Raw genomic sequence first — 21,435 nt, 5'->3', positions numbered from 1 at the left:
TTAATATGCATTACTTGCATTGCTTCCATGTACCAAGATGAAATCTGATACGGATTTCAACGATCTGGGAGCCTTGAAATGCCAAGAATTGAATGCAGCCAGTGAACTTGACCATTCTCAAAAGTCTGGTGCAGATGTAACCTAGTTCAATCTCTTTAATCATGGATAAGAGCAGACAATGGGCTAGTGTATTACCCCTCTAACTACCCACCCACACCCACCTCTCCTTCCCTGGGCAAATTTTGAGGGAGGTCCTTCATTGAGTCTGCAGCCATTACACACACACACACACACACACACTTTTACCCCTCTACACCAGCTTTACACCCAAATTAGGCTCCTCTCCAGGAAGTGCTTAGCTTAGGATCCAATAGATCCATAGCCAGCACAGTTCTCCTCTCACCCTAAGCCTGACATGTCTCATTTCAGGGTCCCCTTGTTGGCTACCATATCTTGCCTGCCCTCTGCAAGATCCTTTGCAGTAGGGTGATAATCAGGTTTTCAGCATTGTGATATATTACCAGCTAAACATTGCGATATACTGATATATCACAATGTCTGAAATAAGGATGGAGCTATCTAGGGGCACGGTTTTCCCCTCACCATGATTTCTGCCAGCACCTGATCTGTGATTCGCTGCCCCCTGCCTCAGGCAGGGGAGAGCTTTGTCAGCAGAGTTAACAAGCACTACCGGGATCAATAGAAGCACTGCCTGGCTTCATAGTTTTCCCCACATTGTGATTTTTGCATCTCTCTCTCTCTCACACACACACACACACACGATTGGCGATATATTGTCAGGTCAATAGTTATGAATCCGATACGACAATGTGGACTTCAAATCGATTTGGGACAATAAATCGATATATTGCCTAGCCCTACTCTGCTGTGATGCTGCCCCCTGTTGGCAGAGCCACGCAGAGGGCTAGTAAAAGGTAAAGGGACCCCTGACCATTAGGTCCAGTCGTGACCGACTCTGGGGTTGCGGCGCTCATCTTGCTTTATTGGCCGAGGGAGCCAGCGTACAGCCGGGTCATGTGGCCAGCATGACTAAGCTGCTTCTGGCGAACCAGAGCAGTGCACAAAAATGCCATTTACCTTCCTGCCGGAGCGGTACCTATTTATCTACTTGCACTTAGGCGTGCCTTCGAACTGCTAGGTTGGCAGGAGCTGGGACCGAGCAACGGAGCTCACCCCGTTGCGGGGATTCGAACCGCCAACCTTCTGATCGGCAAGTCCTAGGCTCTGTGGTTTAACCCACAGCGCCTTCCGCGTCCCTAGGCAGAGGGCTACTTCACTGAATTCTAGCCACCCTCCCCAGCACTACTACTTGGGAGGTTAGGATTGTGCTCTAGGCTCATATCCAAACATGTTGATATTTTCTCTTACTACTCATTAGTGTAGGGAGTGAGCGGGGGGCAGACAGTAAAATTGGTTAAAGCCAGAACCCCTGCAGATTATGAACAATGCTGGGATTTTTCAAAGTCACCTACATGCTAGCTGTCAAATTCAAGGAGCACCTGACTAATAATGTGATTCAATTCCAGAAGCAAATAACAAAAAACGAAAAGGGAAATGCATGGAGTGATTCATAGCAGACAGCTGTCTTTTTGACTGCTTTGTGGGGAAGTTGCGAAAAATGAAATCGTGTGTGAATATGTCACCCTAATAATGATAACAACCCTGATTTCAGGATTAAATCATTTTAATCCCCAAAGGAGGCTGATTATTAGGCTATAATGACATTTGTCATTGTATAATAATATTACAAAAATTTATTAGGAGGTAACCCTGATCTCTGGCTTTTTGCACCATGCTGAATTCCTTGTTATTATCTTCAGGAGACGTTTGTAGATTGGGTTGTAGGTGGCTCGTTAGTAGAAAACGCCCCAGTTGTGCCAGGCATAAAAAGTTAAAGGTACCCCTGCCCGTACGGGCCAGTCTTGACAGACTCTAGGGTTGTGCGCCCATCTCACTCAAAGAGGCCAAGGGCCAGCGCTGTCCGAAGACACTTCCGGGTCACGTGGCCAGCGTGACATCGCTGCTCTGGTGAGCCAGAGCCGCACACGGAAACGCCGTTTACCTTCCCGCTAGTAAGCGGTCCCTATTTATCTACTTGCACCCGGGGGTGCTTTCGAACTGCTAGGTTGGCAGGCGCTGGGACCGAACAGCGGGAGCGCACCCCGCCGCGGGGATTCGAACCGCCGACCTTTCGATCGGCAAGCCCTAGGCACTGAGGCTTTAACCCACAGCGCCACCCGCGTCCCCTAAGGTCCCCAGGCATGGCACCCCCATTTTTCCCAAGCCACTTGATTCTCACTGTCCTCCTCTAACGCTGTTCCTGAGGGTAGTACGCAAGGATAATCTGAAAAAACTGGGCAGTCTAATTTGTGCAGTGAAATGGGGCTTTCAAAATCATCATTGGATGCAATCCTATACCCTTTCACAAAATCATCCCACTTCTTGTTCTTTTACTGTATTGCTGCTGCTTCTTTGGTGAGCACTCATAGCCGAGTAAGATTGTCTTCCATGAAAACAGTCTTAACCGTGAGTCTGTAAGTGGTGGCCAATTCTGGATCCACATGTCTTTCCACAGTGGGGACATAGGTTTCCAGGTGGGAGTTGATCACGGTGAGGGTTTGCCAAGCATGCCTTCCTCTTTGCTTGTTTCTCCTTTTCACCCTGAGTTTGTGCTTCTTCAAAGTCCATGGCTGCTATGGTAAAGGCTGTTCTCCAATTGGAGCGCTTGCAGGCCAGTGTTTCCCAGTTATAAGTGCTTATGCTACATTTTAAGAGATTTGCCCTGAGCACATCTTTAAACCTCTTTTGTTGTTCAGCAGTATTTCACTTTCAATTCTTGAGTTGGGAATAGAGTAGTTGTTTTAGAAGATGGTAATCAGGTATCTAAACAACATGACCAGTCCAACGAAGTTGATGTTGAAGAATCATTGCTTCAACACTGGTGATCTTTGCTTCTTCTAGTACACTGACATTTGTTCGCCTGTCTTCCCGAGAGATGTGTAATTTTTTCCAGAGACATTGTTGATAGAATCTTTCGAGGAGTTGGAGATAGGGTTTATAAGTGGTCCATGGTTTGCAAACATACAGTAAAGTTGGTAGTACAATGGCTTTGTAAATGAGCATTTTGGTTTCTCTGTGAACGTCCTGGTCCTCAAACACTTGTTGCTTCAATCAGGAGAAAGTTGAGCTTGCAGAACTCAGGCAATGCTGGATTTTGGCATCAAAGTTGGCCCTTGTGGAAAGATAACTGCTCGGGTAGGAAAAGTGGTCGACATTTTCCAACGTTACACCATTAAGTTGAACCACTTCCCTGTTATTCAGGGAAGGTGTGGACTGTTGGATTATCATGCTCTATAGAATGGCCACAAGCAAGCACCTTGTTTCTTGTGCCTTGGGATCTGGATATCACCTTTTGAGAGCCTTCAAAATTTAAGGAAGGACACTGACATCTATGGGCCATTTCAGGAGACTGGTTACTGTAATTCCTAAACTAGACCTTGATGGCCTATGGGAGAGCCCATCAAAGTGTGCCAAGTTCCTCCTAGTATTTTTAAAGCTTTTAAAGTGTGAAATTGATTTCTGAAAACTCCTGGAATAGTTTTTTCCTGCTGAAAAGACCAGAGATCAAACAACGAGTGCCCAAACCATTTAAAATAGACACATTGGAGGTTTTTAAACAGAGGTTGGATATCCATCTGTCATGGATGCTTTAGCTGAGATTCCTGCATAGCAGAGGGTTGAGCTAGATGACCCCTGGGGTCCCTTCCAACTCATAAGAGTCTATGATTCTTTGAAAAGCATTGACATGGTCCTGAGCTTCCTTGAAAAACTATGACATCTCCATACAGGGGCATTGTTGGTGCAAACAGGTACAGTATAAAAGCACAGTACTAGTGAAGCCCTATTCATCTGCCGACCTCATTTGCCCAGAGACACTTGTTTCAGTTTTAATATCAGGCAAGGTAGAGGGCACAATCCACATACAGTACTTGGCCTAGAAAATCTTGGCATTCCACTGCTCAGGGTTACTTTGATGGCCAACCTTCCCCTTCCCTCTGAAAGTCTGTCTAACTTTGTACCTCTACTTACAAATTAACGTATGTCATTGTTATTCACATTTGCATCATGGCCCTGTGCCTCTTTTGAGGGCCTAGCAATGCCCTCTCCTCTGTGTAAAGCCTACCATCCCCTTCTAGGGAATCTGAAAGCTCCTAGAGAGTTTCAGGTGAAGAATCCAAATTTCAGATTTGGGTCAGAAGAAGAGGAATCGCAAGTGGAGAGAGTGCTGTTGTGCTCATGTCGTGTTTGTGGACTTCCCACAGGCATCTGGTTGGCCACTGAGAAGACAGGATGGGCCTCTGGTCTGATCCAGCAGGGCACTTCTTACATTCTGGATTCCAGTATCCTCCCAAATGGAACTGATGAAAACATGACGGTGGTGGTGGTGGTGATATTGATATATTTGCTTGGGCACCTGGAATTCCTCATCCCCAAACATCCTAGCGGATGTAGTCAGTCAACTAAACAAAATCCAGTTTGAACACTTAAAATCTTTTATTCCCCCTTCCCCCACAAGAAGGCCAAATCCAATTGGCATCATGAGCATCTCTTATGTCACCCTCTTAGCCACATAATTCCCGTCCAAAAATTTCCGACATTGCTTAACAAAGGGCCAAAGTAGACATGATGATAATCGAACAGCTGGTAGCTTGTGTGATTGTTCTTTGTTCAGTTAAATAGCAACCACACTCATGGGCTATTGTGTGTGTATGTGTGTGTCCAGATTAGGACTGCAGCTGGTGATAGGTGGAGAGAAGGGAATTTACCCTTTGCTGCCACCAGGGTCCCAATCCAAATTCAACTGACCCCCTGGCAGCTAAAAAGGTAAAGGTAAAGGTACCCCTGCCCGTACGGGCCAGTCTTGACAGACTCCAGGGTTGTGCGCCCATCTCACTCAAAGAAGCCGGGGGCCAGCGCTGTCCGAAGACACTTCCGGGTCACGTGGCCAGCGTGACAACGCTGCTCTGGCGAGCCAGAGCCGCACACGGAAACGCCGTTTACCTTCCCGCTAGTAAGCGATCCCTATTTATCTACTTGCACCCGAGAGTGCTTTCGAACTGCTAGGTTGGCAGACGCTGGGACTGAACAACGGGAGCGCACCCCGCCGCGGGGATTCGAACCGCCGACCTTTCGATCGGCAAGCCCTAGGCACTGAGGCTTTAACCCACAGCGCCACCCGCGTCCCTACCCCTGGCAGCTACTATTTACTAAACAAAGGACAATCATGCTTAATGCCAGCTGTGTCATTGTAGCCGCCTCTAGATTGACCCAGACTCTGTTTCTTTAAAGGTGAGCCAAGTTTTCAAAAACAGGAAAGCAGATTCTCCCAAGTCAGCAAACCCAGCAGGACAGCTTTCCTACCCCCAACTCTGCCCCTTAAATTGGAGAAGCTCTAGATGTTGCTGGACTCGTATCTCCCATCATTCTTGACCACTAGCCATGCTGGCTGAGGAGTCCAACCACCTCTGGAGGGCCACAGGGTCTCCACTCCTGCCCTATGTGCTCATACATAACCTGTATTTTAGTGTTTTGTTGGAAGCTGCCCAGAGTGGCTGGTGAAGCCCAGCCAGATGGGCGGGGTATAAATAATAAAACAATATTATTATTAAAGAATAGAATTGTAGAGTTGGAAGGAACCACTAGGATCATCTAGTCCAACCCCCTGAAATGCAGAAATCTTTTGCCTGATGTGGGGCTTGAACACACAACTGTGAGATTAAGCTTTACCAACTGAGCTATTAAGACAGCATAAGGCATGTCTGTGACTGAACTCTTTAACTGCCCTTAAGAGATCAGGATGTGACGTCTGCATTCACCCAAAATGATTCTGGATTTTTTCTGTTATCTCATGCAAAGGAATTCCTAATACTGGTTTTGTTGATGGGGGTCTTCTGGCACCACAAGATCAAATGACTGAGAAGCAAGGATTCGCTCTTCTCTCCAGCACTATATGGTTCATTTACCCCAGTCTGCCCCATCCCCCAGCTGCCTATATGTTCCCGAAAACTCTGTTGTAGTTTTTTTCTCACCATTTGATCTCTCTCCACTGAGAGAATTGCTCCTCTGCATTCTAGCATTCTGTGTCTTCCATAGTTTATGGGAAAATCCATTTTGTCTATACAAGGAGCAAGGAACATTTTTGGCTCCAGGTGCGAGATCCTTATCAGGGTCAGCCTCATGGACTGCATTTGTCTGGTGGACAAGGCTGCACCCATGACATCATAGTGATGCCGTGAGCAAGGTGCTTTGAAGTCCCAAAGTCAGGACTTCCAAGCACCTTTCAAAGCAGTCGCTTTGGTGAACGTTAGCTGTGTGAGCGGTCTCCTGGCAACTCTCTGCAGCTTTAGCAAACTGCGGTTCCCAGGACTCTCTGAGGGAACCCCTGACTGTTGAAATAGCATAAGAGTGCTTAAAATGCACAGTACAGATGTGACCTTTTTCTTGTGGTTCTTGTTGCTATACCAGAACATAAGAAGAGCCCTGCAGGATCAAATCCCAGGCCCATCTTAGGACTCCTGTTAACTGCAGTAACCAACCCAGAGGAGCTTAGGGGAATCGTGCAAGCAGGACATTGACATGAAATACGACCTTAAGACATGTGGGCCATATTCATTCCATTGCAGGATCCTTGCCTTTAGAGCAGGAATTGGGGGGTGGGGACCTGTGGCACTCCTGATACTGTGGGACTCCCACCTCCCCCCAGCCAGCATGGCCAATGGGCAAAGCTGACAGGAGCTAAAGTCCAGCCACATCCCTGATTTAGAAGTTGCTATGCATTTTTACTCCCTGTGTCTGGAATGCAGCGGCCGAGGCTGCTGGCTTGAGTCTTGCCGTGTGTCTCGCCGAGGGGCGAGTGCTCTTTCAGATAGCATGAAACCGGGCCCCAAGTCAACGCTGCCTTTCGCGCGGGGCTAGCTGGCATGACAGGGCTGTTTGTGAAGTTTGGAAGCGGCTGCTTGCCTGAAGAAATGAATAGGGTTGCTTGTCCTCAAGGCAGCATGACAGAATGATGGATTCTCTGCTCTGTTTTTCTGACCCTGGCTGCTGCCTCCCCCCCCCCCCCCCCGCAACAGATTAAAGAACTCACAGGCAACCTCAATAGGAACTCCTCGTCTTCCAGCCTGTCGTCGGGACCCAGTGGCCCTGATTCAGACACCTCTCATCCCAACACGCCTAATGTCGAGAGAAGCATGTCTGTCTCGGTGAAGGATCAGCGAAAAGCAATCAAGACCCTTTTGAACTGGGTCCAAAGGAAAACAAGAAAGTAAGCCGACTTTTCTCCCTCCCCCCCTTAAAAGTCGCCGCAAATCCCACTGCCAATCAGATGGAAGATTTCCATTAGTTATCTGTGTGATGAAATGGATTGGATGCATTCAAAGTGGATTTGAGGGCAAGCAATAGAAGAGGCTCTGTAATTTTGCCTGTATCAGCCAAGGAAGATCTTGGGCTATGCAGCTGAGTTTTTCCTGTCCTTCCTGTTTCACAGTTCTGTGTTTTGTGTCAGTAATAAGACCCTATTCCGACTCTTCTTTGCAGCATACGTTGCCTTGGTGTGATCCCAAGTGTAAAGATGTGCTCATGGCTGGCCCTTTCATTAGCTGACATGAGGCACAAGGCCATCTCCCAGCTAATGTAATAATAATGATAATAATAATGATGATGATGATAATAATAAAGTTTTATTTATACCCTGCCCTTCACGGTTTAAAAACCGGGCTCAGGGTGACTAACAGGAAATATAAAACATTGATTAAAATATGACTTAAAAACAGCATAAAATACAACATAAAATGCAGCATCAATATCAATAGATCTCAATAGACCAGGGGTAGGGAACCTTTTCGGCCTGGTGGGTGGGTCAGATCGCTCCCTATCCCCACCACTGTGGGACAACATTGACAGGTGAGTGGGACAACCCACCTGTGAAATCATCAGTGGCATCAGATGACCTGTCAAAGTTTCTCGTTCTGTGCTTCCCAAATGCCCAGTGGTAAACGGGTTGTTGGATGCTTGGAAAATGATGTGCATGGGGCTTCATCAGTACTAAGTACAGGGCTTGACTGCATGATCAAGCTCCCCGCAGGGAACTTGCTTGTGAAAGCCAATCCAGCAGCCCGCCTGTTGATGCAAGGTGACTTCAGCCCTGCTTTCTACAGGGATCAATTCTGTGGTTCAGCTCACCTGCTCTAGATGTATCTTTTATCTGCTCCACATGTATAGGTGACCTCACGTGTGGGGCACGCGAGTGTGGTTTTGGGTGGGTGGCAGGGACAACCTCACGGCCAAACTGGGATGCATGCCAGGCCAAATTTGGCTGGAGGTTACTTACTCCTGGTGTAGACTATATTGAGCTAGATGGACCAATGGACTGCTTTGGTTGGTTTCCTACATTCCTTTGCTGACAGTTACCATTTGCCAGGCAAAAGCTCCCACTGTGGTCCTCTGAGGGTGGGCAGCAGGGCTAAGCAGCTGGATCTCTCTCACCCCATGATAGAGGAAAAGGCACCTGGTGTACAAAAACTCCCTCTTGTGAATGCTTAGAGTATGATGCATTTCCCTAAAGCTAGGAAGCCTTTGCACTGGAATAAATTTCTGTGTTACGAGAGTCTTGAACATGCCCATCTCCCTGTATGGATTTTCATACCACCTCTCTCCTTGGTACTCTCGCCTCCAGGTATGGGGTTGCTGTTCAGGACTTTACCAGCAGTTGGCGAAGTGGCCTGGCTTTCTTGGCAGTAATCAAAGCCATAGATTCGAGCTTGGTAGATATGAAGCAAGCTTTGGAGAAATCACCCCGGGAGAATTTAGAGGATGCATTCACTACAGCACATAACCACCTAGGTATTCCAAGGCTTCTGGAGCCAGAAGGTAACTTGTTCATACCTAAATGTCTTCTGCAGGCTTTTGGGATTTACAGGCTGATCAGTGGGGCCTTGTGATCGTTACATTGTTTTATCTTTGTTTGTAAACCACTCTGAATTTTTTTTCTACAAGCCAGTGTCATATAATTTTTTTATGAAATGAATAAGTAAAAGGAAATAAATTTAGATTCATCACGAGACAATATGTGTGTCTCCCCAGACATCATGGTTGAGTCGCCCGACGATCAGTCCATTGTGACCTACGTTGCACAGTTTTTGGAACATTTCCCAGAGCTGGAAGGGGTACGTATGTTCCTTCACTTCGCTTTTTGAATGTTTCTTTCCTGTAAACGTAGTTAGGTCACTCTCAGCGATAAGCACCTCCTCCACAGTTAGGAGGAAGTTGGGTGATTGTTTCCCTCACCTGGCCTCAGTTGTATTTACTTCACTAGGTCAACCCAATTCCCAACAATATGGACAGTGGGGAGCAAATGTGGGTGGCTTTCCTCTTGTCTCCCCACTCCCTAGATTGGAAATGGCAAGAATCAAAGAAACACTGTTGGGATCTTGACTCTGCATGAGCAGTTCCTGAACTGCACCTGAGAAACCTGGAAGTTGAGAGGGCTGCAGGTATATCATTAGATGTTCATCAACTAAACACTCCCATAACTCACGGTAGGCCGCCCAATGCATCTCTGCATAAGGTGGCTTGGTCACTTCTGACTATTGCAGAGACACAGCAGAAACACCCTCTGCCCTCAGAGGAGACCAGCCATTGCATCTCTGCATGTGAGTCACTGCTCTTGGTTTGCCTTCTTACAGTTGGGAAGCACGCAGCAACTCAGGCAGAGATGTCTTACTGTTTCCTATGATGATAGCAAGTCTTTGGTGGGCTGGTGGAAGCGTGGCTTAATTGTTCCGACAACTACCTTGCAAAAAGAAATATTATTTATCAAATGATGATGATGATGATGATTTATTTAATGTTGTATAGGAAGATTTTTCAGATCCGGACAAGGACTTTGCAACTGAATCTCCTTTCCACGTCAAAGGGACACCAGGGGAAGAAAATCAAGGGAAGGTTTTGATTTTGAATGAGAATGGGAAGCACACCTATACCGGTCACCTGGACAGAAGCCAGTCTTCACCTCCAAAAATCTATATTCCTGGTTCGCCCCTTAATCCAGAGAACCCAAGTTTTCATATGGCAAATGAGGAGATTAATGACAATCTGCAGCAGCAACTATCAGATCATTCAGAGACTTCCACAGAAGAACCTCAGAGGCCGAGCTCACTGCCAATAACAAAGCCTGTTGATTATCGGCCCAATTCTGCTGCCGACATTCTTGCCAATAATGTAAACGGGTCTGAAGGGGATCAGCTGAGTATGTCCGATTCACCAACCCAGAGCGATGACCTTCTTCCGCCAAGTTCACCTCCGTATCACAAACATTCTGTTGAACCTGCTGACTTTTCGGGAGTCGATTCTGAAGAATTCAGCAAGAACAAGCCAGCCACTGAAACAAAAGAATCATCTGATGAAAAGCCTTGCTCATCCCCTCTACCTGAAAATGTACCGGAACATCTGACAACAGAACTTGAACATCCAATTCCAGCTGCTGATGAGCAAGAGAGCACAAAGAAATATATATTAGAATTGTTGAACAAGGAAATATCTAAGCTCCCAGAAAAATATGACCATGCAATGCAGTCTTCTTCCGTAAAGGAAGGACATGCTACTCACCAGGAAACTGGTGGACCTGATTTCAACGATTATTCAGAAGAGTGTTACCCATTGGAACGTTTTTCTCCAGTTAGAAACACTCCCAAGAGCCTAGATATTACTAACGAAGACAGCTCGGTGGGTGAAATGATGCCAAACCCTTCCAAAATCTCCATAATCCCCCATGACCTCTTCTATTACCCCCATTATGACGTTCCCATATCGGACGTCTTGGATGCTTTTGCTACACCCGGCGCAGACCCCACCCTCTCGGAAAACAACAAGATCTGCGCCGAGCTTTTAGTAAACTGTTTGGCGGAGAAAGAGTTGCTTGACCAAAACGCTGAGAAGGATATTTCAAAGGCAGGCCTACACACGAGTAATGCAGCACCAACAGCCTTGGATGATAAAAGCCCGGAGAAGCAGAAAAAAGATGCTCGTGGTCACACCAAGGCTTCCCTTAACAAGGCTGCTGCAGAAGGGAAGAATGTGATACTCAAAGCAAACAGCGTGGATTCTGCTCACTCAGATGTCCCTGTGGTACGGTTGCTTTTTGCACTTACTTGTTTGCTTGTGCCAAATTCTTCCCTTGCACTGGATGCCATCTAAATTATTATAGAGAAGCTTACACCATAGTTCTTTTTCTGAGAGCTCTGGTGACTAGCAACTGCTTGGGTCTACCCCCCTGGTGTTGCACCTAGAAGTAGTCTTTAAATGCAGAGATGGAGAACCTGTGACCTTCCAGGTGCTGTTGGGACTCCAACTCCCATCAGCCCCAATCATTGCCATTGGTTGGGGCTGATGGGAGTTGTAGTCTGGCAACATCTGGAGAGGCCCAGGCTCCCCACCCCTGACTTAAATGCTTAAATTTAAATATCTGGGATCAGGCCCATTGACTGGTCAAACACACACTAACCAAATTGGGTGGTTGCTGCTCCATAGAGAGTCTTATTCCCATGAGAGTCAGGGAACTTGTCTTCCACCAATGTGACTTCTTCTTGGCAGAAGTAGTAGATGGTACTGCACTTTAGCGTGTGAGCCTCTGGAGCAATGCAGTGTTTTCATGTGGTATACTATGGGTTGTGTCCAACTAAATCCTACTCAAAGTAGACCCATTAAAATCAGTGGTCGTGACTAACTTAGGTCCATTGATTTCAATGACTCTACTCCGGGTAGGACTTAGTTGGATACAACCGTATGACCCGATTTGGTAGCTATTAAAATAAGGTGTAATATCAGCCTAAAATGATAGTTTAATTTGGACTCGCTTCTGTTTGACTTGATGTATTGTCCTAAGAAGTTAGCTCTGTTGGGGAAGCGAGATCTTCAAGTGGCCAGTCTCCCACTGTACGTACTAATCCTGCAGCTGTGTTCATAGATGTGTTTGTGTTTTGTTGGGTGTTAGAAAATCCCAAGGGTCATTTCACAAATAACACAATCCCAGATTTACCATGCAAGTGTACTCTCAACAGGGAGCTGTAGCCAAACCTGCCTTTTCTTGTGAGTTTGCCTCTACGGTGCCCTTGGTTTCAAACACCCATCTGTCACAATTGCACTATAGGTGCAACACCTATACCTAAACACCAAACATAAGGTTGCATCCAGACCAACTTAGTTGCACTTCATTCCCTTTGACATCAGTGGAACATCAGTCAGAATTAATTTGTCCTGTTGATTTCAAGGAGGCCAAAGTTCAACTAAATTAGCCTCGATGCAAACCATGATGTGTGAAGCAGCCCTGATCCTGGATACTTGGTTGGTTTCATTTCTCCTTTGCTTTTCTTGAAAGTGTCCCAAGCATCATTTGGCAGTGACGCTGTATACATTTACTTGTTTAGGAAACAGTTGTCAAAATGAGAAGATCAGCTTAAGGATGGACAACATGTTCTGTCCACACATAACCCCACTTTGTTCAGCTTGTTTTGGTATCGGTAGAGCCGTACTTGCATTCTGGCGCACTAAAGCACCCTCTGAGACAGAGGTCGTCAACATGGCAGCCCTCAGATGCTGTCAGACTCCAATTCCCAGCAGCCTCAGCCAGCCTAGCCAATGCGTAGCAATATTGGGAGTTGGAGTACAGCAACATCTGGCGCCAAATGAGTTGTGGAACCCAGTATGTGAAATTATCTGCCCCAGAAGAATAGATGGCTTTGTACTTCACAATTTTTCCATTGCCACCTGAGGATTTCTTTTTCCAAGTTGATTGTTGTACAGAGTTCTTCTAGTTGGTCTAGGGTATCTCAGTGTTAAGATCGCTGCCTTTTGTATTTTCAGTGACTTTTTGTTTGATTGTTGCTTGTTAGCCACCTTTATTTTGTAGTGGTGGGAAGACAGGGCAGAAATCCTTCCCTCCACCCAGCTACCCACCTCTGTATCTATTTTATTTTGATGTTGTTTGCCAGCTTCCTGCCATTTTGGGCACCTCTATTTTGTTGGGTAGCGGGCAAAATAGAAATCCCTCTGTCTAAGCATGTCTGTGTCTAGTTAGCTTGCTAGCTAAACAAGCAAGTGAATGCAGTTTGCCAATATAAAGAAGAAAAAAGGAGCTTCAAAGATTAAATAGGTGGATCTTGATAAACTTGTACAAACTCTTGTTTTAAAAACCTGAATTATCATAATTTTAATTTTTAACAGATAGTGGTAAACCAGTTTGATACTGCGGCTGAAGAAAGAAAACTGCCAGAAGAAAGGAGCAAAAAGAAAGAGAAAAGGAAGAACAAGTCAATTTTTCAAGGAGAAAACAACCCAAGTCCGAAAGCTGGCTCCACCCGGCTACTAGATAAGCTAGAGGAAGAATCCACGGACCATCAGGGGCTTTCGAGGTGCTTTCCGTTTGCTTCTTTGGTTCCTAAACACAAAACCTGTCTTGCCACTTTTTCTTGTCTGGTTTCCAGGCAAAGCTTATTTGCCTGCCACGTCTCATATTTTGCTGGCCTTCTTGGCTGCAGTCCTGGACAGCCATAGCTCAGGCAGGGGAGGAAAAGTCCAGACAACCGGATGCATTTGGGAAGGGCGAGGTGCAGCCAAAATCTAAGCACTTCTGGGACCTGCGGGGTGATCAGCTCCCATAAGTGCCGAAGTGTGTTTAAGCCCCATTGACTTCAGTGGAAAAATTTAGCACAAACATGCTTCGGTTCTTAACGATGACTGATCTCTAAGCAGAATGAGCAAGTTGTTTCCCCCACCCACCCACCTGCCCCTGAAGTTGGCTCTGGAGGGTCAGGGGAACCCCCAGATCAGCACACAGGTGGAGAAAAGAGGGGCTCGTTTCATCTGGCAAACTGAAATACTTGTGCAGATGGAACAGTTGGATGAGCACTGACTGGCAGCAGCTCTCCGGGGTTTCAGACAAGGGCCATTTCCCGGCCCTATCCGGACATGTAAGGTTTGAACCTAGGACTTTTCTGTGTGCAAAGCAGATGCTGAGCTATGGGCCTTGACCCATCTCTGCAGTAGCACTCAGTGGGAGGCTATTAAATGTTGTCTAGATGAGTTGTGGGACGCGGGTGGCACTGTGGGTTAAACCACAGAGCCTAGGACTTGCCGATCAGAAGGTCGGCATCCCCACGACGGGGTGAGCTTCCGTGGCTCGGTCCTTGCTCCTGCCAACCTAGCAGTTTGAAAGCACATCAAAAGTGCAAGTAGATATATAGGTACCGCTCTGGCGGGGAAGGTAAACGGTGTTTCCATGCGCTGCTCTGGTTCACCGGAAGCGGCTTAGTCATGCTGGCCACGTGACCCGGAAGCTGTACGCCGGCTCCCTCGCCCAGTAAAGCGAGATGAGCGCCACAGCCCCTGAGTCGGTCACAACTGGACCTAATGGTCAGGGGTCCCTTTACCTTTACCTTTATTTTTAGATGAGTTGTGCATGTGGAAAGGGGGGGGGGAGAGAGAGAAGAGACTTTGTGGGGGACTCACAGCTGAGTATAGGATTCTGATCCTGTTCTTCCAGAATCATCATTCAATACAATGAATCAAACTGGTTAAACCTTGTTAGCACAATGGGGAGTCTCAAACAAGCTTTATGCATTCAAGTGACATTATTTTATATGTATTTTTAATCTGTTGGAAGCCGCCCAGAGTAGCTGGGGAAACCTAGACAGATGGGTGGGTATAAGTAATAAATTGTGATGATGATATTGTATCTACTGTATTTACCCAAATATAAGCTGCACCTTTAAAATTGGAGGAGGGAAAGAAAAAAATACCCAAATATAAGCTGCTCCCTTCCATGCTCTCTCCCTTCCTGGCCTTGGACGCTCCTGGTGCTGTTTGCCCCACACTCCTGGCTGTATACCATAATGCTGCGAATATAAGCAGCACTTTTCACGGTCAGAATTTTGGGGGGGGGGATGTGGGTTATATTCGAGCCAATATGGTATTCTCTCCACCTATTCTCCCCACTTACTCACTTTCAAGAATTTTTATCCTACCTAGCAATTTCACTGGGCCACTTCAACACCATTTCCTTTTCCTGCTCTTTAACTCCCAGGAAACTATTTTGGACGTTCCTCGTTTCATCCCTTAACCCTCACTGCCTTGTCCTCTTCTCCATAAGCTCTACTCATTCTGGAGAGAAAAGGTGCAGACAACAGCAAGTTCATGCTTCATCCCTAGACGCAAACTTGGGAGTCTGGTCATTTTCTCTCCCAGAGCTATGGTTTCTCTACAGTGTTGCATATAAATTTGGGCTGGGATTGTAGTAAATTGGAATGCTGGTTGCGGAGGAGTTTGAGAACTTGGACCACGCAGGAGATAAATGTCTTTGGATGATATGGTGTTGTGCATAACTTGAAACTGGGGTGGAAAAGAATGTCTAGCCAGTGTTTTGTCTCTTTAGAGCATGCCTTTCAAAAGTGTTAGAGCTGGGCTGTCTTTCCAATCAAGCTTCTCTTACATATTGATTCAATTAACCTTTTCAGGGTCAGCCACAGCGATCCCAATGTCGTTTCCCAAAGATATTTAGCAGAGTCGACCAGTAAGGTAAATATATGCACGTCTCTCTCTTTTGCATATTCATTCAAAACCAAGCTAGTACAAGATGGCTTTAAATACTGTATTTTTCGCTCTATAGGACGCACCTGACCATAGGACGCACCTTGTTTTAGAGGGGAAGAACAAGAAAAAAAATTATGCCCCTCTCTGCGCAGCGCCCCTTCAGCAAAGCGGCAGGAGAAAAGGGGCACCTACCCTTCAGCGAAAGGAACCCGAAGCCTCCGAAGCGCAGTGGGAGCGCTCCCGCCACGCTCCGGAGGCTTCGCGTTGCTATCGCTGAAGCCAAGGAACCTGCATTCGCTCCATAAGACGCACACACATTTCCCCTTAATTTTTGGAGGGGAAAATGTGTGTCTTATAGAGCGAAAAATACGGTAATTCTGGTTAGCAAGCAGTTAGACAGCCAGTGGCTTTTAATCTTTCTGTATGTGGGGGGTCTGTTTTCTGTCACCCTGAGTTGAGATCTCTCTTGAACTGAACTGCTTACTGTGCTCCAGCATTGATATGTGTCTGCTCTCACCATGCATTTAGCAGACCTGCTGTTGTTAAGATAAGATCGCAGGAGGAGATCTGCTGGATCAAGCCAATTGCCCACCTCCCAGCCCTACCTAGAGATGAACCAGGGACCTTCTCATGCAAAGCACAACCTCTACCATAGAGCTATGACCCTTCCCCATGTTTTAGGTTCTTTCAGCATGTTCTGCCGTGGGATTTGTGGCATTACACTGTTGCTTTTCAATATGCCTTCCCCTTGTCAGTGCTGTTAAAACAGCAGGCTGCCTGTACACTAAGATGATCATTGAAGGACATTCCCCAAGTCCTCCTATCAAATGAGGTGTGGTGGTGACTACTGGGGTCTCCTCTCCAAAGTGTCTTGCGTTTTTGAAAATGTTAATAATGAGTGTTCTTCCGGTTTAATCCTTTTTCCCAGAAGTATGATATCATTCCATTTCGTTTTGCCAAATCTTCTTATCTGAAAAAATAAAGCCTTTTTACAATTCTGAAAACTACTACAAGTCATCACATTCAAATGATTAAAACAAAATAAAAAAAAATCCTTCCAGTAGCACCTTAGAGACCAACTAAGTTTGTTCTGGGTATAAGCTTTCGTGTGCATGCACACTTCTTCAGATACACTGAAACAGAAGTCACCAGACCCTTATATATAGTGAGAGGGTGGGGAGGGTTATTACTCAGAAGGGTGGTGAGAATGAGTGATTGGCTGATAGGTGTGGTAAACTAGTTGACGACTGTTAATGACTGCAATTGGTCTTACAGGAAAAAGCAAGGGGTGAGATGGCTAAAAATAGCTTTATCATGTTTTATCATCTCACCCCTTGCTTTTTCCTGTAAGACCAATTGCAGTCATTAACAGTCGTTATGACAAATTTAGTTGGTGTCTAAGGTGCTACTGGAAGGAATTTTTTTATTTTGCTTTGACTACGGCAGACCAACATGGTTACCTACCTGTAACTATTCAAATGATCACTTACTTGTAGAGTATTGCTTTCCTGTATTGCTTTCCTGTATTGCAAAGTAAGTGTAGAGTGTAGAGTACTGCTTTCCTGGAAAGCAGTACTCTACACTTACTTATTTAAAGGCAAAAGATTTGAGCTCCATAACAGCTTACAACAATCCCAAATACTTAACCAGTTTAGGGTCTTAAGATCTGTGAAAATTTGGGTACTGTGGTGTGTTTCATTTCTTGTTTTGTTCTCTGCTGCTGGCTTATTGCTGTGTTTAGATTTCATGGTTTTCATTTTTTTAAAATGTAACCATTTCCCCTTGATTGTAAGTTGTCCAGAAGACTTTTATTACAGTGTGGGATATAAATACTGTAAATACACCTGTTATATCTTTTACAGTCCAGGCTATTTAATTATATTGTTGTGACTATTTGGATTTGATTATTTTCCAGGAACTTGGCAGCACTGATGTTCCAAAGAGCACGGCTACAAGTGAAATTGCTAGCTCCTCTTCCAGGTGGGCACTTACCCTTCTTTCATAAGTTGGGCCTCAGGGTGAAGACAGACACCAGCTTTGACTGCAAGCCTCGGTTTCGCAAAGGATAAGCTCCACTCAGGAGCTGCAAGTGGAACTGTGTGTCTTTACCTGCCATACACCTTATGTTATTTGGCATTAGGTATGGGGCAGGTGGGCGTGGCTTAGGGAAAACAGCCTCATAGCCAAATTAGGACCCTGCTTGGCCTGATTTGGCCCATGGGCTGGAGGTTTCCCCATGCCTGCAGTGGAGCCTGAGGACAAGGAGGATTATGCCCTGGTTGTTATTTATTCCTTGTTAAGCTTTCTTTTCCCAACTCCATGTTGCCCCCTACACATGCACACAGACACCAAGACTTATCTTAGATTAATGCCAATCAGAGCAGCAATCTGTCTTTTTGCTTCTTCCTCCATAAAGTGCCACGTATTCCAGCGCTATGTACTGATTGGTAATTCTGACTTGGCATTTTTACTACCCATTGCTGCACCTGCATATTTATTTATTTTACACTTGATAGACCCATTCCAGAAAAAGTTTTCTACTTCCTGTCAAACACCGATTGTAGGGTAACCCACAAGGTCTCTCTTTTTGCCCTAGCAGCGTTGAAAATCTGGGCAAGGGTTATTAAGGAGATTGCATTCGATTGCTTTGGGGATAATGATGAATGATTTTGTCTGTATTAAATATGTAAGTTCTTAATATGTTAGATGTGACTTACCAGTATGCAGTATTTTAAAGATGTAGGCTTTATGTATGATTCCAGGCAGCAACATTATTTTACGCAGTATTTTATACTGTTGGGTTTTATATTGCATTTACAGTGGTACCTCTGGTTACATACTCTTCAGGTTACATATGCTTCAGTTTACAGACTCCGCTAACCCAGAACGAATTAAGTACATAACCAGAGGTACCACTGTATTTATCTTCTATGCGAATGGCCTATGGTCCAAGCATTAAAAAAACCTGACTCACTGACACTTGAAAGATCTGTGTGCCACCTTTTTCTGCCAAATGGCATTTCAGTGTGACGTAACGAAATTTCCATTATTTTTAAAAATGATTATCCTAATAGAGAATAGCCAGCCAAATTAATAAAGAAATCTGCCATTGTGGGCTAAAAAATCGATAACAGCAACTAATTCAGCAGGCTCTTAACTATCCACAAGCCAAATGCAGTGAAGCAAACCAAATTCTGTGATGCATTAAACCAATGAAACTAGCTACCGAAAGCTCCAGTAATCAGGATTTTCTTTTCCTTGGACCTGGAAGGGTAGTAATGAAGGTGTCCAGAGTAGAAGTGGCTTAGTGGGTAGGGTGGAGCCTGGCATATGAGTCGCTGCTGCTTAGTGAGAGGGAAAGTGGCAAGGAGGTCAGCACAGTGCAGTTCCATTGGCAGGAGCACTGGATTGACTCTGATGATGTGTTTGCACCACGCCAGTCTCCCTGCTGCCTTGCCTCTCTCTCTCCTGGTAGGCAACAGTGACCCACCTGTTAGGAAGCTAGCATAATGTCCCCATGCCAGTGAGCTGCTTCTGGCCTGGTGGATCATCTTTGGGATCCCACAAGGCTCCTTCTCTGCAGTAGCTGCCCACCTTCAGCCAAGGTACTCTGAGATAGGCCTCCAGTGACTGTCTTTCTTCCTATTCCTTTGCAGGAAGAGAAAAGACCTTGAAAGGACAGACTCTTCTGACAAGGCCAGCGTGCCTACACCCTCTCCGCGGACAGACCAGCCTGAGCTGTTTTACTTCATTGTTTTCCTCTGGGTGCTGGTCTACTGCTTATTGCTCCTTCCACAGCTGGTTAGCAGCCCCCTTTGATCCCTGTGAGTGAGCCAGAATAATAAAAGATAGCGGCTTGATGTTCTTTGTTTGATGTGCCCCTAAATGCGTTTCTTCAGGAGGTAGAAATGGTAGCCAAAGTACAGGACTCCACACACCCCTCCCCTGAATTCAGAGCTCGTTCTTTTACTCAGGTGGCTTGTTACATTATGAAGATTCAGCTCACCTGACTTTGTGTACATATAGTATATATTTATATAGATAGGTAGGTAGAGATTATATATATCAAGAGAGAGAATGAAGACATTGGGATAATTACTTAATACTTGCAATTTTTGTATGTCTGTGCCTTGCTTTATAGGATGTTAAATGAAATGAATAATCTCTTAGGGAAAGATCCTAGATTTAGAGAGTTCTAGTCTTCAAAAAGAATCATTCTTATACTTCGGATTTTATCTACAGCCATGAAATCTGCCAAAAATATATATGTGTGTATTTTTTGTGTTACTTTTTCAGTAGAAATTTTTGATTGAAGAAAGTTGTCCTTCCTCCATAAACTGAAACAAGATGTAATTATTTTATTATCTAACACGTGCAGCTAGAGTCTGGTACCCACTACTGAATTCATTGGACTTACTTCTGAGTAGACATGTATTGGATTGCACTATATAGTCTATGCTAGAAGAATCTGGAATAGCTCCAGAGAACTTTCTTAAGATGTGATATGGCTCAAGACCAGAATTTAACCAATTTTTAGGTTAATGTATATGGGATTGTGAAGGAATGGCAGACAGTGATTTAAGTCAGGAACGGGGAACCTGTGGCTCTTCAAGTCTTCACTGTTGTTGTTTTTAGTCCTCAGACAATATTTAATTGATGTTACACACAACCTTTGCATTGTGTTTCCTTTTTATCCAATGTCCTTTGTATTTAAATGAATGATGTGGAATAGTATCACAATTGTTGGCATCTGTCTGTTTTGGGAGACAATGGAGGAGTGCATCTTTGGAGGTGAAGTCAAACCATTGGAGAGTTACAGCACCTGCTGTGGCTGTAGAGACGGATACAGGAGAGGCATGTTTTATTGCAGATGGGGCAGATGAAGGCTGGTTTTGCTGCTTCAGGTGCACCATGGATTAATTACATAATTATGTAAAATTTCACCACAGTGTACAGCAAGATGAACAATGTGGCTTTTGATGGAAGTTGAACTGCAGTGGTACAGAACCGGCGTGGCATGCTATGGACATGGGGCGGAATAGAAATGGATGCCTGCTTACATCGCAAAAAAACTCCAGTTCCCATCAGGCAGTGGCAAGGCATGATGGGAGTTGTAGTCCAGCAACTCCTGGAGGGCCACAGGCTCCCCTCAGCCTTGCTCTAGATAAAAATGAAGGAGGGACCCTGTTTATAATTTTTAGGGGAAATGTACGGAAGAAATGTTGTTATTTGGAACCGTATCAGTGTCATGAGGGTGGGCAGGAGAGAAGATGAGCCATATACTGAGATGAGGTGAGAGACTGTGTTTTATTGACCAAGGTAGGAAAGTTGTTAGCCTCTGGTTGCCATATTAGAATCTGTAAAATGCTCAGTCCATGGTTCTCTCAGCATAATCCCGTAGCACCAGAGCCTCAGTGTCAATGGCTGTCATTATTATATAGTGGATTCCAGTGTGTGTCTTGTACATGCTTCTTCCTCTACCTTCGCACAACCGGAATTTGCTCCGTGTGTTGAGATGGCAACAAATGTGAACCAGAGTTGGGATGTCAACAAGCGTGAACATTGGGGTCTCAATAACGGTTAGGTTTCCCAGATAAAACTCATAATGTCCCAGTGGATGGGAATAAGGACATAAGAAGTTGGATCAGACCTATATCCATTTTGTCCACCATTTGGTTTCCAAAAGCAGCTAAGCACATCCTTTTGGAGAGCTCAGAAACGGAGCATGAAGGAACCTGCTGCCACAGGAGGCAGTGATGGCCACCAGAATGG

General features: G+C 45.4%; 1 protein-coding gene across 5 annotated transcripts in view; it reads left to right on the top strand.

Moving 5' to 3' along the window:
* The window catches only part of CLMN (calmin), a 71,024-nt gene extending 51,501 nt beyond the window's left edge, over positions 1 to 19,523 (top strand). For all 5 annotated transcript variants that reach the window (XM_083435231.1, XM_083435234.1, XM_083435233.1 and 2 more), the window contains 8 exons: positions 7,155 to 7,345; positions 8,756 to 8,949; positions 9,163 to 9,245; positions 9,937 to 11,205; positions 13,300 to 13,487; positions 15,588 to 15,648; positions 17,579 to 17,643; positions 19,320 to 19,523. In XM_083435231.1, the coding sequence (XP_083291357.1) occupies positions 7,155 to 7,345; positions 8,756 to 8,949; positions 9,163 to 9,245; positions 9,937 to 11,205; positions 13,300 to 13,487; positions 15,588 to 15,648; positions 17,579 to 17,643; positions 19,320 to 19,482 (2,214 nt within the window). In that variant the 3' untranslated portion in view covers positions 19,483 to 19,523. The remainder of the gene's footprint in view (positions 1 to 7,154; positions 7,346 to 8,755; positions 8,950 to 9,162; positions 9,246 to 9,936; positions 11,206 to 13,299; positions 13,488 to 15,587; positions 15,649 to 17,578; positions 17,644 to 19,319) is intronic.
* Positions 19,524 to 21,435: the final 1,912 nt, after the last annotated feature.

Source organism: Podarcis tiliguerta (assembly GCF_965153285.1).
Source record: "Podarcis tiliguerta genome assembly, chromosome: 1".
NCBI classification, from domain to species: Eukaryota; Metazoa; Chordata; class Lepidosauria; order Squamata; family Lacertidae; genus Podarcis; species Podarcis tiliguerta.
The sequence above is the reverse complement of the archived record's forward strand: the minus strand, read 5'-3'. Positions and strand labels throughout refer to the sequence as shown.